At 35.8% G+C, this 16694-nt stretch overlaps 2 protein-coding genes across 7 annotated transcripts in view; one reads left to right on the forward strand and one right to left on the reverse strand.

The window, feature by feature from the left end:
* The first annotated feature begins 153 nt into the window (after positions 1-153).
* On the forward strand, positions 154-2824 carry LOC117237545. 2 transcript variants are annotated; one of them, XM_033501614.1, is made up of 7 exons: positions 154-310; positions 827-1260; positions 1329-1552; positions 1637-1692; positions 1788-2007; positions 2081-2289; positions 2427-2824. In XM_033501614.1, exons 1-7 carry the CDS (start codon positions 234-236, stop codon positions 2503-2505), a joined length of 1299 nt encoding a protein of 432 aa, XP_033357505.1. In that variant the 5' UTR covers positions 154-233; the 3' UTR covers positions 2506-2824. The 2 variants fall into 2 exon arrangements, with proteins under 2 accessions (XP_033357505.1, XP_033357506.1); XM_033501615.1 differs by having other exon boundaries at positions 827-1245.
* A 397-nt stretch (positions 2825-3221) lies between these two features.
* The window catches only part of LOC117237542 (cerebellar degeneration-related protein 2), a 51663-nt gene continuing 38190 nt past the window's right edge, over positions 3222-16694 (reverse strand). For 3 of the 5 annotated variants that reach the window (XM_033501605.1, XM_033501604.1, XM_033501606.1), the window contains exons 2-7: positions 9175-9287; positions 8942-9090; positions 8450-8633; positions 7725-8020; positions 7248-7401; positions 3659-4900 (exon numbers count right to left, since the gene is read on the reverse strand). In XM_033501605.1, the coding sequence (XP_033357496.1) occupies positions 3659-4900; positions 7248-7401; positions 7725-8020; positions 8450-8633; positions 8942-9090; positions 9175-9287 (2138 nt within the window). Of the gene's footprint in view, positions 4901-7247; positions 7402-7724; positions 8021-8449; positions 8634-8941; positions 9091-9174; positions 9288-11567; positions 11838-14377; positions 14403-16694 lie in introns of those variants that run through there. The other 2 variants (XM_033501603.1, XM_033501607.1) reach the window with 2 other exon arrangements.

Below are 16694 nucleotides of genomic sequence, written 5' to 3' on the forward strand. Positions count from 1 at the left end.
AATATTTTTATCGTTGATTAAACTTTCCTTACATTGTACATATTTTAAACATTTTCTTTTCGATAAGATATAGGAGGGTTCCTAGAAGTCGTTGGAAATAACGTTAAACCAGTTAAACATAGTAATTATATGAGAACTTCCCTTGAAGTGTAAGATGGCCTCCATAGTTGTATATCGCATGTATCTTCGATTCCATGATTCGCGTCAGTTTCGGGTAGTTGGATTGTTACGGTATGGCTGATGTGGGTCTAAGTTTAGATGACATAATTAAAAAATCAAAATCATCAGGAATGAGAAGCAGAGGTGGAAGGTGAGACAATTTTAAAAAATCAGTAATAAATTTGACTCTATTGTGACTGCTATATTATCGATTTCTTCATAACCTTAAAAAAATGAGAGTGCAATTATCAAAAAGAAAATTTCGTTTTTAGAATATTATCTGGCAACAATTTTCAAGATTTTTCATTTCACACATAATATTGTTTTTTTTAATCAATTTTTCTGTTATTTTATTGGTTCGGCAGATTTATTTCATAATTTGTGATTAATGAAAGAATACATTTTAAGTTGGAAGCTTTTCTATAGTGTTCTCAGGAATGATTAAAAATTTGTATTATTTTTTTACAGATTTTGTATATAATCGTTATTTATATATATTTTCTCATTATTTAACCTTTTGTTTATTGATATCTAACCTTAGTCTGTATAATTATTAGTATTTCAGTATAACATTGTATTACGCAAACATTTATTCTTAGAAATGCATTACAGAAATTAAATATAATGAGCATGAAAATTAACTGTCACTTTTCCATGTTCTATACAGTATCCGAAGAGGTATTAATAGGGGTGCACGTGCTAATGGTTCACTAAGAGGACGAGGTTCACAAGTTATTACTGATGCACGATTTAAAATTATACAAAAGAATCGGGAGAAACTTACAGATGCAAGAGATAAACTTGCAGAAATTGCCAAACAAAGTGATGCCAGATTAAAATTGGATAAAATCCGTGCATCACAGTTTAAGAAAATAAAAGCACAGATACCTGGGATATCTCAAAAAACAGGTCGTAATGGAAGACTGTCTTTATCAACTAATAAAGTGCCTCCAATTATGCCACACACCGTAGCGCCAAATATTCCAAATAATTATATGCCACCATCCACTAGGACAGTGGGTTATAGGTCACATTCAATTGCAGAAACTCATTACATGGGAGACATGAACATGGATTTTATTGATGGTACAAAGAAAATTGGTATACATATTTAATTTGGTTTGTAGTGATCAACGTGCAGGATTATTTAATGTCTTTCTGTATTTTAGATTATATGATGGAGTCAGCACCTTTAAGAAGAACAGTAAGTAACGAATATGCTCCTACACCACCCCCACCTCCTCCAGCTTTCAGTATTAAACCTACATCTTCATACACATGGGTAAAACCAACAAGCAGTAATGTAATAAGAATTGTACCTTCTCGTAAACCTGATGATGATCGAGAACGTGAAAGAGCAAGAGATTATAAAGTTATTGCACGTTTTCCAATGGTAATTGCTGTTACATATACTGGTGTTTGTCATGTTAGTTCTTTAATTTTGGACTTTTAAATTATTCGTAATTAATGATTTCAGGCAAAACCTGCTTCTCCCTCATATAAGGAAGATTGGAGTTTTGGTACAAAGTCAAGGTATATTTTTTTATTGATTTTGTTCAAATTTATTGTAACAAACAAAATAATAAAATTTGTTACATATAATATTTGACTTATTGTTACTTTTACAGGACTATATTAGCGGAAGATGCAACGGATTCAAAGTATTACGATTCAAGAAGTCATAGAGATATTGGAGTAAAATCAAGACTAGATTCAGTTCCGAGTAAATCGCGAAATATAGGTGTTTTACCTCGATCCAAAACAAGCTCCACTTCGTCATCACAATCAACTGGTTATCGGATTGTAGTATCAAATTTACAAGCAAATGTCACTCAAGAAGATATCAAGGTATAATCAAGTCAGGAGCATTAAGCGTATTTAATTCTATCTGAACTAAAGAAGAAATATTCGTATATTACAGGAATTATTTGAGGATGTAGGAGAATTATTAGTATCCAGATTAGTACGACCAGGTACAGCAGAAGTAATTTATAAAACATTAAAGGATGCTACTAAAGCTGTTGAAACTTATCATAATAGACAATTAGATGGACACCCTATGAAGTGTCTCCTTGTAAATCCACGACCAAAAAATAATCCAACTGGACCAGCCGTTAGGTCGCTTACAGAGTAAGTATAATATTTTGTTATTATGACGAAATACTATTATGGTAAAAGAAGATTAAGTGAGAGGCTTTGTAATATTTTGTTATGACCACGAAGTTTGAGTAACGAATAAATATTTCCATTTTTATGTACCTTTATAGATCCAGAAGAAGTGTTAGTTCAAGTTATGTACAACCAAGTTTAGGAGCAGTACACCGTGCATTGTTCGATGATTCTTAATCAAATATATTTCAATTTTAATCATAAAATGCCATATATAATGGCAAAAGTTTTTATTCCAAATATTTTTAAAAGAGAAGAAAATAGAAAAGGAATCAAGAGATTAAAAGATGTGTACTGAGAGCATCTGGAGAAAGGAGTTCTGACTGGAAATTGTATTTATAAACTTTCATGTATCTTATTTTTAATCTATATTACAATTGAACGAAATTAGCTCAATAGCAAATGAATTAAATGTTGTTATAAAGGACAGACACAAGAATGCTTATTGTACATTTAATATAGTCAAATAAAACAACAAGCATTTAGGAATTTTTAATACTTCGTTGTCAATGAGATCTCGAAAATTGAAGAAAAATGTTCGCATTAGATTGGAATTAAAGTGCAAAAAGTATATACTCGTCCTTCTGAGTATTTTATAACGTAACGTAATCGTAAATAAAAGAATAGCAAAGCTATTTACAGGATGCTGTAGAGAAAGGAATTAGATCTTATTACGATAGAACATGCTGACTATGACGAAGGTTTTATTTACTTGGTATAATAAGATGATCACAATATTGTTGTAATTTATAGCTATGAAATATAGAAGCTAATACTCTGTACATGCTATTAATGAAATGGACTATTGTGAGTTCTCTTGGAAATAGATATTAAGTTATGGGAGGAAGTTGGAGCAAGTATTTGGGATAGTTGACAATTATAATTCGGCATAGTAAATGGCACATAAATAATTTTATTCCTGGTTACAACTACAATTTCTAAAGAAAAACGAACTCGCGAGGCACGACTCGATTTATTTTACTCATAAATCTCTTGCAGATATTATTGAATATATTAAAGTTATGTACCTTGGTTACCCACACACATTCACATGAAAAAACATATACAATTAAGATACAAAATACAATAAAAAATTAATGTCAAGTAGTTAGTATCTAGTACAGACGTTACTCACAATCGCTTCTCTTAGATATTCACAAGGTAGCACTGATTATCAATACTGAATAATTATTTCGGAAATAATTTAAATCATGTTCTAAGTATTTGTTTGACGTTAAATACTTAAAAAATTTGGAACTTAATCTCATTTGACTATATCTTACGTATAAAAGTTTCTTCTTCGTTTAAAGGTATCGCGTATATGAATATTTTAACTTCTACGATTATTACTCATTTTAGACCTATTTGGCAATCGAAGAACTTCTGCGTAAGACATTTCTAAACGTTTTAATCGAGCGACTTCTTCAGAAGCAGTGCTTGGTTTATAGTCTCTGTACTCGAAACTACTGTTCTGATGATCATTGTTGTTCTGTATGTACACGTTATTTGAATGCTTTCCGGAATTGGGTGATTCTTTCGTTTTATTCGCATAACTGTATCCATTACAGACGAGACTACCATTTTGATTGGCGATTGTGAAAGGTCTGAACTTCTTCTTTCCACCGCTGTTCGACTTTGATGGAACGGACTTGGAGTTTGTCGTCGGAACCACATCAGGCGTCGTTGGTCGCTCGTTATACGACAATTTTCTATTAGCATTTTTCTTTGAGATTTTCTTTTTATAATTAAGCGCTATACAAACTGTGCGATCCGTGTCTCGAATAATATCGTTTCTAGTTTTTGCTTGCGCAATCGTAGTTGTTTCGGTATTTTGTTCTTTAACCCCGTTCGATGAGACAGGCAATTGTACTCTGTAAGGCGGCTCAGATACGGCGGAGGAGAACATGGATGACGTGACGCTCTGATTGTCGTCCGTAGTCTCGCTTGGAACGTCCTCTTGGAGTAAAATCGGGGATTGCTGTTGAGAAGCTGTCGTACTCGTAGAATCATCCAGCAATGGTAATTTTTCTCCTTCGTCTTTGGCTTCCGCCGCTCGTTTAAGGACGCTGAATATTTCGCTGAATAATTGCCTGTATTCCGGTGTTTTCCTAAATCTACTCTCGAACGGGCTGTTATCGTCATAAATGCTGAACTTGCAATCTTCTCCGTCCGCGATAGAACAAAGGAAGGAGCCGGGCCTTCCTTCCGTTTGCGTCGCTTTATTGCTCGTCTCGTCCGAGAATCCAGAAGACGACGTCTCGGCTTCGGAGAAGTCTGTAGGTGTAGCCGAGAGTATCTTCTTACCGCATACTTCAGTTTTGGCACGTGTAGCGTTTCCACTGGCAGGTTTCGTCGGCTCCTGTTGAATCTCTGTTTCCAACGTCGGAGTATGAAAGCTGTTAAATTCACCCGACATCTCTAGTTCCTCTTGCAACGACATAGGCGTTGGTACGCTGTCCTTTCGTCGTAGAGCCGAGCGTCTTTGAACTTCTAACAAAGCTTGGTATTTTTCTACTAGCACTCTGTAGGGATTCTTCAAGTCGCTTTGTCCTTCGTGTTGTTCGTTCGTATCCTGGAAGCAAAATATAGTCGTTTTATACATAGGAATTTCGTGGCAGTGTCATAGATCTTCAGGATTAATGCAAAGTAAAATTATGAAAAATATCAGACGTAACAAAATACGTAGTGGGTAACGATATTTAACAAAATTTTCTTCCTTCAACTAAAACTTGATTTTGATATATAATAAATTAAAATAATGGGGTTTTATTAGCTCGTAGGAAAAATTGATGATGTAACGATTCATCAGCACGAAGAAAATATAGTGGAAGTTCGTTTATATAAACGGAATTGTAGTAGTGCCTAATTAAGAACTTTAACTGAGCTTCTTATTATTTAAACTAGCGTTGAGCGTTAATGACATAAGATGTGAATAGGGGCATCCTTTCCGACATTATTATGTTTTTAAGAGAAAATGCTTCGCGAAATCTCCTCATATGAATATAAACTCTTATTAATCGAACGAAAAATCATGGGTGGTTAGGAGAAATCTTATTATAAGGACGATCTATGTCCAACTTGTATGAACCAACTTGCCCCCCGATAGTTTCATATAAACGTGGTTGTATTACATTAAAAAAAAAAAACATCTACATCATTTAAAAATGCAAAGATTCTTGGATGAAAGGTACAGGAAACGCCAGATTTATAGGATGTTAAATAAAAACAACGATATTTGTTGTAAAAATGTTTTATTCAATATCATATAAATCTGGCACTTACATTGTACAATGCAATTTTAACAAATAACAAGTCGACTAGATATGCTAACAAATTGGTTCATGCTCAAAGTTGAACTAACAACTTCAGAAAGTAAATGCGGCGAAGCAAACTTAACTGTAAAAAAAAAAATAAATAAATAAATAATAAGCAACATCAGCAAATCCGACCTATTCGAATTTCACACGATAAAAAATTGCACATGGAAATAACTTATTCGTTAATTTAACACAGTCTTTTTATTCTTTGGAAATTAAACTCTTTCTCCTCTTTTCTTTTTAAAGATATGTGTAATATCTACCTATTCCGGGGATACTAACTAGTTTCCTCATCTACTAATATTTTACACGTGTGAAAACATTTTTTCATTGATACGTGGCATTTTCCTATCATCGAAATATACGAGTAATCATGCTAGAGCCATGCTTTAATACTATCCTTGCTAACTTACGATATTAAATTCGTTATAGTTAGATTCGTAGTAATGTAAGTGCTCAGTTATAATTGTCATCGTCATGCTATTTACCAACACCATTTTCAATCAGCCTTATTGAAGAAGTCTAATAAGTTTGTTATCTAACTTCAAACTTAACAATTTTTCTATATCTATCGATTTCGTCTCGAAATTTTTTAAATAATGGTACAAAATTAGGAACAGCCTAATCACAAGTCATATACATCTACAACCTAGAAGCTACAGAAAACTACAAAAAACTAGAAAATAAAAGTAACAGTTACTCAATTACAGTAGTCACCGATATAAGGATAAATATTATACTCTGACTTTAATCTTAGTCGAATGAAAGACTTAATAATGAACAATTTCGTGAAAGTTTTGAATTAAATATCGGAATTTAATCAAAGCTGATGGCATTTTCGATTAGTACGATATGTTTGTAATTAAAGAATCGATGAAGATTTAAGCTAAATTTAGCTTTGATACGTAACTTTTGTCAAGTAGATGGCAAATAATTGTCTTTCGATAACATGTCATCTAACATGTAAAATACTCATTGTATCGAGTCTGTTTAACTTTCAATTAATTATCGTTGTCTCTACGCGCCTTCTATAGTTTAAAGCAGCTTATTACTACTTTTTGATGGCAACACTTTTCTTAAAATGAAAATTGGTATTCGGAACGGTTTCAATAACAATGGCATAACACACTCGTTTTTTATGTACCATATCGTATGGAAGAAAACAAAAATTAACGACGGTGTTTTCCATATATACGCGAAAGTTGTCCACAACAGCATACGAAATTCTTTATTCTCTTTATTTGCCTTGGATTTCTTAATCTTTGTTGGAAGTGTTTCCTAAAGCAAATAAAATTAAATTACTTTTGAATCTACTCGCGTAACTAAGAAGCTTTTACTAGATATATAGTGAAAAACAGAAGTATTGGCATGGACCAAAATTTCCTATAAAATACGGTATAAATTATAAGACATACTATCCATCTAAAATCATATCGTCGGGATATTATTTTGCGGGACGTACAAAGTGTACGAAATAAATATTGCTTGGAAAGGAGTAAAACAACGTAATTCAAGCATAGTCAGAGAGCAAAAAACAGAAAACATTTCATGCACACACATTGTTTGACACAGCAAACATTGCACAAATGAACATGAAGGTACCTGAGTAACAGATACGGTGTCACGTTGAGTGTCATTTATGAGTGATTCAGCCATGCTAATGTCATCGTATTCTTCCTGGTTCAACATTATAGAGAGTTCGTCGTGTGTTTTAGATTCCATTCCGCGTAAACATCGTCCACATAGTTGGCCTCGTCTGTAAAAAGATGACAATTTTTCATTACGGAAATCGTACCAATGATTTTTCCCTGAATCCGTAAAAAGATCAATAGGTAGAGTAATCGGATAAACTAAAAATAATTTATGATCGCGTATGTCATAGTTGTGTACGTTAAATGGTTAAGAAAATAAAACGTGTTAAAATATTCAAATGCTTTTGAATATAAGATGTCTTACATAGGGGAAACAATAATATGAAAGATTTATTAATACCGGAAATATTTTACAAAGAATCTTTTACGTTCCATCACTTGGAAACTTTAGAAAATTTCAATCGAAAAAGTTTTCTATGACACCCACCTAACTTCTTCGAGCGTGTTTATTTCTTCTTGAAGATTTTTTACATCTTGTGCTTTACCCCGCAAAACGTTCAACTGTTCTTCTAATGTAGTATTTTCCTGCAATACAGTAGTTAATTGTTGTTCGAGCTCAGCGACTTTCTTTTGCTCCCTTGTTCTTTGACTTCGCGCTTCCTGCACCTGCCTCAGCAATTCGGTAACTTCTTCCTCGTTTGTTGAAGCTGTTGTATGAAATTGCCGAACGTTCGAGTCAATGATAGCTTCTTGGAAAGGTCTTTGGCCACGTGAGGCAGCGCTCTGAAAAATATTTCCACGTTTCAATTTGATAAATACCTACTGCGCTCATTCATGTCGATTCTAGTACCTACAATAATATCTATAATAATAGTTCTATAGTATATTAATAATATGTACTATCCTTGGTAATTTATCGCAAGCTATAAGTAACTGTACCTAGAGTATTGAAATTTATCTATCGCATAGTTTTCAAAGAGGCTTATAATTTTTCTGTAAATAACAACAAAAATTTTGTCAATACAATTTTTTGCTAACTGAATGCTGAAACGTTTAGTCAAACAGGATAGAAATTTCATCGGTAAATCGAACGACGTTTCAACGATGAAATTGAAATTTTACCGTTCACAGCTTAGTATCAAATACAAAATAACCGATAATTATAGAACTTATCCGAGATCCTGCAAAATGAATTCTATGAATATTAATAACCTGTTGTATGCTGCCACCCTGCATGGCCGGTGCTTTCCATACAAAGGTCTGTGTTTGTGCGGTGTTCGTCGATTGACTTGCAGTCTGTTGCCGAAGTATACTTTCATGTTGCTCGTTTATCTCGTCGATTTTCTTCTGGAATTCCTCGCACCGAGCTTCCAAGTTCTCGATTGTTAAACACTGGCTGTTAACAAATTACGAGAAGCGTTTATTAATTACATAACATTCAACCATACCATTCAGCTTCTGATATTGATAATTTAAATCTATCAATAGTCGTACACATATCGTTTTAATTAAATAATTATAATTAACTGTTTTATTAAAAACATGCCATTCTAATAATATTTGATAATTCGATAGTTCTAACGTTAGTCGATTAATTAGTTGAATATTTTTAACTTTTTAAAACTTTAAACTTATTAAATATTTAAAACTTTTCTCTAAAAGTAAGTAAGTGAAAGGAAATTGAGTAACAGTAAATTTTCATACCTTTTGATTAGCTTTTTGTCACTTGTGTTCTCAATCACGAGACGGTGATTTGCACGTTCCAAATCCTGGATGCTGACTTCGAGTTGCTCATAAATTTTCAATCGTGAGTCGTTTACCTCCCTCAATGCAGCTGTTTGTTTTTTCATATACTAGAGAAGCATATTTCAATGTAAATAAATGGCTCTCGCGATTAGCATAAATTCTCGACAACGTTGTAACTATTGAAAAGTTACCTCTATTTCTTGCGCTTGTTCCTCAACGGTGGACTGGTGTGTTTTGATAATGTTTTCTAATTCCTTGTTCCGTTCTAAAAGTGTTTTGCCGAGTTCTGCAGCCAATTGCAAGTCTGAAATAAATTCCCAATTAGAGATTTCTCGGAAATTTCACGTAAAACTTTTATATTATGTATAGATAACAGATTTTTATACATTTGTAGGATATTTAAGGATGAAAAAAATTCGCTTTTCCAATTATATTTTACGGATAATCATATTTGAACGGTACGAGAAATTTAATAAAAAAAAAAAAAAAAAATGCAGACTTTTCATATCTGCGATTATACGAATTTATACGTACATTAACGCGCGTTCAAATAAAACGAATCGTTATACAGCGAATATCTGGAAAATTTCTCCCATATCCATTAAACATGATTTTACACACATTCCATGTAATATTCCCAACGATCATTAAAAAGACAAACGTTTCTTCTCTTAATCTACCAGTATACTCCACTATATCGATTCATTTGGAAATTTATAAAAGAATAAATGGAATAAGCAATTAATTTCCTTGTCCTTGAAAGGTTTCCCGCCAATAGCGATCGGTGATCACACATCACAATTATTACGTGTATAATATCTTATGGTATAATATAGTACGATAAAGAACGACAAGTGTTGCTGATATAAATAACAGTTACGCCTGAGACATTGAATTTCTTGATTTCGCCTGTGGCAAAGCTCCTGTGCCTGATGATAATAATAATAAAAGTATCATGCGCGTGCAAACGTCGCGTCGGTTCGTCGTTAATTTACGTGTATGTAATTAATTACAATAGGGTCGATCGTAATAGCGATCCAATCTATAATTAAGCTCCGACCGAGCTCCTCTCGCTTGTTAACGATGACAAAACGATCGCGTGACAAAAGATCGAGCCTGGAGTTTCGAATGATTCGAAACGATTGTAAATCGAAAGGATAACGCCGTGGATGTTCCATACAGTTGAACTTGACGGCGAGTGTTCTGCTTCGTTGCATTTCCTCGATCTAAAACTGACGACCTCCAGCGAGCCTAAAGGCAAGGAACAAACGGCGTTCTAGCTAGGGCTAAGGACCTTCGTGGTGAGGAAACGAGCCAACTACCGTTTTTTCCTTCCCATCCTCAGCTGTCATTAATGTCCCTCGATTCACTTGAACAACGTACAACGACAAATGCCATTCTCTTCCCCTTTTTCCCAATTCGCACACGCTTTACACGCGTAATGGGAAATCTCACGACGATAATTGTAGCTGTAATGTGACGCTGCTTATTTTTTATTGCACCTTGTAATTTTGCGTTATTGTTGCGCTTCCATCTTTGCGCAGATTATAAATTATTCATGTTCGTAAACTATGTAATTCGTGTTTGAAAGAAAGATGCAAATGTGTTGCGAGGTTTTATGACACGAATATTTCATTCGAATTGGTCTTGTTTAAAAATTGTTTAAGCCCATACGAAGACGATAGAAAAAATAATCTACGTGTTTGCTCAAGGACGTGTAAATCATTTATTTCATCCATCCAGTGGACATAAATTACGATACGAACTTCCGTAGAATGGCAGTAAAACTGGTAATTTCATTGCATTTTATTTATTCAAACGAAATTTTAATTAATGCCCGAGTAATTGAACTTTGTTCGCTGAATTCTCTTATCTAAATTGTGAACTCCTATTATGCGTATAAAAAATAATAGGCGGGAAAATTCGCGAACTCTTATTGTACGAACTCCAGTTATGTGAACTGCTTGTCCTGGCGGACAGGTTCAGACAAATGGAATTCTTCTGTATTCCGTAGAAGTTTATACCGCACTTTGGCATGCGCTAGATAAATAAAATAAGCGATTGATACCTGTTATCAAGTTTTTAAGACAACACCGAGATACGTTACTCTGCTATTATTTGATTTTGAAAACATTTTACGGAATTTGGATAATACCACTGGATTATGTACCCGATAAAAATTCACATCTCTAAGTTTTCTTTTTCAAGGATGAATTAAAATATAGTTTGCGAACATAGATAATTTATAGTACAAGGTAAATGGCAATCACTTTGAAAGAAGAGATATATCGTATACACATCGTTAGCACTGTCATTGACGTGATATCTTGCTCATAAATGACGAAACGATTTAATTGACTGCATAGCGGATATCTTAGAATTCAAGTTTAACGAGCATGCTGTCACGTTTGACTCGAAAGTTCTGACATTAGATAGAAAAACGTAGTTTTCCGTTATTCCCGCACTTCCGCAAATTCGTTTCCCCAAACTCATTCAGAGTCAATTCGCCGCGCAAACGCTCCAACACGAGGCCACTGTTCCAAGAACTTTAACATCACGAAAATGATTTTCCATTTTGGTATACCTTGCGGATTTTCAAGATACGACAGCTCGACGGAGTAATCCCAACAATCGAAGGAATTTAGCGGCGTCTGCGGATCGCAGACTACGTTATGTCTGCTCATCTTTCCAAGCTCCAGAATCCTGAAAGATGACCCGAACTTCCACTTTTTCTCCTAACACTAGTAACTCGCTAAACGTTCCTCAACGTCACTTTCAACGTATCTTACGAACTGTTCTTCAACACGCACTAAACGAACAAGATTTTCACTTGGTCCATCCAGATGATACGATTCGCGAACGAACGTTCCACGCGGAGGAGTCGGGTTATCGACCACAACCGGTTCCAACGAAGGTAGCCGGTCTTCTGTGAATTGCTAGGTAGCCGAGGAACGTGTGCAGCCTAAACGTCGAGTGCCCATCCACTGCTAACTTGCCTCCCTCTCTTCACCTTTATTCCCCTATCCCCTCTCTACTCAGTCCTCTCGCCAACTCTTTCCTTCCCTTCTCCCTCTCTCTTGTTCTTTTTCACCTGGTGCAATTCCCTTCTGGCGATGGCGAGCATCTTTCCTCGGGTACTGCCTCCCTCGGGTACTCTCACTCCGCGTGGCCACCTCTTTTTCCTTTCCCTTCTTCCCATTCCGTGAACGCGTATCTGTTTCTCTACCGGGTATACACCTCTTGATACACGTGCAAACTGTCCCACTTATGCTACCTTTATTTCAAACGATCAACGTCCATCACGGCATTGTTATTTGGGCACATAGATATTTCGTTTATAACTGGCGTGTTTGTCGGCCAGGTCTCCATCTCGACTCTGATCGTCAGCGGTAACACGCTACGTAAGTACGCAATTGAAATTTTCGGCAATTCGGGCAATTTCGAGAACGCGTGAATAAATAAAATTGAATATCGAAATTATGTAAACATATCTTTTACGTTACGAGGTAGCGCGGTAATTAGTGGCAAATTCTCCGCACTGGAAATTCCAGTTGTGTCGAGATTTTTGTTTTTCGGTGAACTTTGAATCTTTTCCGAGGTATTCTTACGTGACCAATTCGTATAAATATTTGATTAAGAAAACAAGCGAAGTATCAAATGTCGGATAATCAACGGCATTCTCGTTTTAATCAGAGTGTACAGCACGATTCGAAGATCGCAAACGAATCGGTAGAAGAGCAGCTCCTTAGCCGTACGAAGCTCACGGATAAATAAATATACTTTTTGTAGGCGGAAAAGCGTAAAATTAACCATCGAACACGTGGCGCGTTACACAATGAATCGCGGGAAGACCGTCGAGTCGCATCTCGTTTGATCGCAAGACGCGAAATCTCTTGCCCGGCAGTCGTGGAAACCACTTGCTCGTGGTATTTCGATTTAAATAACCCCTGGTGACCTCGAGCCCGCCGCTGAATCGATTCTCCTGCCGAATACTTTCTCCTGGGAATGCCTCGCGAAACATTATTAATCTCTTCATCGGCCGAAATAAAAGAAAGGAGGCTATTGTTGGCGTGGACCCGAGAGCCTCGTAGAAGGCGTAGCAACCGCACAGGTGCACCTATACGTGTACAGAGCGGCGACCTTTCCAGAGCACAGAGGAATACTGCGTGGCGCGTGAAACCGCTTTGAAAATATTACCGATATTAAGTAGAGTATGTACGTCAGCTGACTGGATCATTATCGCTCTACCACACCCTGTACGCGAGCATGCCGCGTGTAGAGTCGAGTTTTATAAAGCAACAACAAAGCACGTGGCATGTCTTGCTGTAAAACGTAATTTCACACTTGGGTTTAGCGGGTGGCCGGCACGAGTGTGGGAAATAGTCGGCGGATACAGGTCAAATCGTATATCAACGATCTCCAACGATTTCCATACCTCTTCTATCCTTGTTATTTTATCGCGCGCTTTTCAAATTTAAGCGCGCCGCGTTCTTCGTTACGCTCCGCTTTATTCCCCTTTGTTTCGATAATACGAAAAAACGTTGCACACTGTTAGAATATTTAAGTCTTCTATTCCTATAAGCACCCACAGCTACCACCTTTGATTTATCCTGTAACAAAAGCGTATTCGCAGCTTGCCTGCAGGTGCTTATCGAAGGGTTAAACGAAAGTACGTATTCCAGTCGTATTTCACGAAACTAATCGCGCGTTGCCGCGAAACTATTCCGTTTTCACTTATTGTTCAAATAAAGCGACGCGTAAAAAATTTGCCATTGGCTTAAACGAATCATCCGCTCCTGCGACCCGTTGAAATACGTGGGTTTCTTTCCCATCATTGTGCCGAACTGGGCATAAAGCACACACGCGACATTCTAGGACTATTTCTCTCGAAGATGCTCGCACCGTAAATTCCACAGGTCTCCGTTGTTCTGGATATCGTTGTTTATTTTCGCGTACGTTCGCAGGTGCGTGCAGTTTGAGCAAAACTCGAGAGAAACAGTCTCTTTCTCTCTGCGATTCTTTTTACGGCAACACGACCTTCGCGGACGAAATTTTTCGCGAAGAATGTTTGATAAAAACAGATATCGTGAAATTCATTCGACGTATAAATCTGTAAAACAGATACGACTCCTTGTAAGATATAACTGTCGAATTAAAAATTTAAGTATTTAATTTTCAACGTGAATAGTCATTTTTGTAAGACAGTAATTTTTAACCCTTTTCTCTAATAATCGAAGCAAGATCAAATAGACACATGATCGCATTTAATTTCTCATATAACCATCATAGTATTCACGTAATTATCGTAATTATGCGACGTTATACGTTTAAAACACGATATATACGGACTCGTATAATTTTTGTGAAATTTAAATAATAATTATTATACGGTACCTTCATTCATCATTATCTGCAAACTTGTCCCTTACAAAAAGTTGGTTCAACAGGTTTAACGACTTATTAAATGTAGTATCTGCTTCCACTTTCTACATTCTATATACATATATTACCATCATTATCTTCCTGTATTCGGTTCTTCTAGCACGAGCATCTAAGATACCTTCACCTTTGCTTAGAAGGCAAGAAAAAGCAATAACAGAAAATTCTTTTATTCGAAGGGGCAAATATCCTGGTGAACGAAGATTTCTATTTGCATTTTATTCTAATTTCTCTTCTGGCATCATTAACAAAAAATAAGAAGTTTCGAATTTCAATTACTCGTCTCTGTACGAGCTGTGAAATTACTAGATACGTCCAAGAACGAGCAGTCCGAACTGGTCTTCCGTGGTTAACGGAATAAATTATTTCGATTACTTTGATATCAGCTTCGGCGTGAAATCAAAGAAGGAAAAAGGAAAAGAAGGTAATCTAACGCTTCATTCATAAACGAGGCGCGAGAGCGTTGTACCTATTCTCCGAGAAATCTCTTCTTCTCACGAGCCAGAAATTATAAAAACAATGCGTAATAATGCACGATCTTATCTAATGTAACCCGTCAAAAACCTAAATAATTCGTGACAAGCGGTATATGTAAGCAACTTACATGCACGTATACGATATGTGCGAAGAAAGCTCGGTCGAAAGCAAATAATGAAAGTCAGCAGAAAGCAGAAGAGCCTGTTTCGTCGTTTCGATGGACACGCGACAATCCTTCGAGTCGTAAGCATAATGGCGAAAATGATACTTATCTTAATTGCAGTCAATTAATATCCGGAAGCCGAGCGAACGCCGATAGAGATACGTGTAATAAGTTGCAGGCTTTATTAGCGCGCTGTATCTAACGAGATAATCCGCGGGATATCTCATTTGGTTTCTGACACGCTGTTTCGTTGAAAATCAACCAATCACTGCTTTGATTGGTATAATACAAAGTTGTTTGTTGACGTTGGAATTGATACCGTATCGATATTCGTCGATAAATTCTCGCAAAATTGAACTGTTACTGTCGATAACATTTTAAAAGCCACAGGCCACGAGTTCTTCGACTGTTTTTATTATACAGGTTTAATCGTTACGAGTTAATAGTTAACGAAATATTGTTGATTAATAAAAGAGTCGAGTTTTACAAATTACTGGACGTTTTGAGAATCATTTCCGACTGAAAAATCGTTACTCGGTCCGAATATTCGAATATCGAGCTGTTTGAAACTTTATGGAATATCTATTCCATCGCTATCTGCACTCGATTGGAAATCATTAATCCGAAAGGGGACAAGTCAAGAGAAACATGAACACGCTGTAACTCGCTTTCAAACTATGTGCAAATTTATGCGCATTAATTCGAATCGATAAAACGCGGCTTTACAACACTACGCTTCTGGTACTTTCATAAAACCGCGCATTAGCGTTTCGCGCCTAAGCTTGCTGCAATAACATTAACATCCTCGAACCTTATTGACATAGTAAAAGACTGGTTGAGGTGTTGTTGCAGTGCTGAAAATGATTTGAAAAGAAAAGCATACCGATAATAAATTCTTTTATATATATGCTGTTCGTGCTTAGGAAACTCTTTTAGTGAGAGAAAAACACGATTCGCTGCAAATCGACGCAAAGAACGCAGCAGGATTGAACTGCGGAATTAATGAATCGAACCGCTATGACAGATGTTCTATATGATTTAGTTTGTCGTGGCGGCTGATGGAATTGGAAAGGAATGTCGCGTTACACGTTTGAAGATTACGCAAGAGCGTGAGAAATGACTAAATAATACCAACTGTCGTAACTTAATGATATATATAAAAACAATAAAAGATTAAGAAAAACCTGTAACGATACAAATGATTGTTATATTTTCATTTGTTTAATCATATTCGTGAAAGCACATAAATATATCTGCGATCTAGCAACGAGACAAAGCATTCAAGAATATAATTATTATCAATTCAGCATTTCAACAATCGAATTCGATAAGAGATCTTGACTCACCACAAACGTGAGCAACTATTTATTAAAGTCTATCAGCGTATCGTTTTAATTACGAATTATGAAAAAAATCCTATTAGAGGTATTTAACTGTATCTAATTATATAGGTATAATAGGAATTCGTATCTTCGAGCGATCGATCTACTGACAATGTAACCATGTAGGGATGTAGCAAATGCAAAAACATTCTATTTTCTAATGGTTTACGACGATGTAATTACACCTTCGAAAGCGTGTTTCTTATGTGTACGTGCAGGTACGTACACACGTGGACACACAAATGTGGAT

Source organism: Bombus vosnesenskii, unplaced genomic scaffold (genome assembly GCF_011952255.1).
Source record: "Bombus vosnesenskii isolate JDL3184/JDL3185 unplaced genomic scaffold, Bvos_JDL3184-5_v1.1 scf7180000013379, whole genome shotgun sequence".
NCBI lineage: Eukaryota > Metazoa > Arthropoda > Insecta > Hymenoptera > Apidae > Bombus > Bombus vosnesenskii.

Bases quoted from the DNA above. Each gene is read 5' to 3' on its own strand.
- LOC117237545 (XM_033501614.1), top strand. From the start codon at position 234: ATGGCTGATGTGGGTCTAAGTTTAGATGACATAATTAAAAAATCAAAA. The intron at 311-826 runs GTGAGACAATTT...TGTTCTATACAG, and splicing joins ATGAGAAGCAGAGGTGGAAG to TATCCGAAGAGGTATTAATA. The intron at 2,008-2,080 runs GTATAATCAAGT...CGTATATTACAG, and splicing joins TCACTCAAGAAGATATCAAG to GAATTATTTGAGGATGTAGG.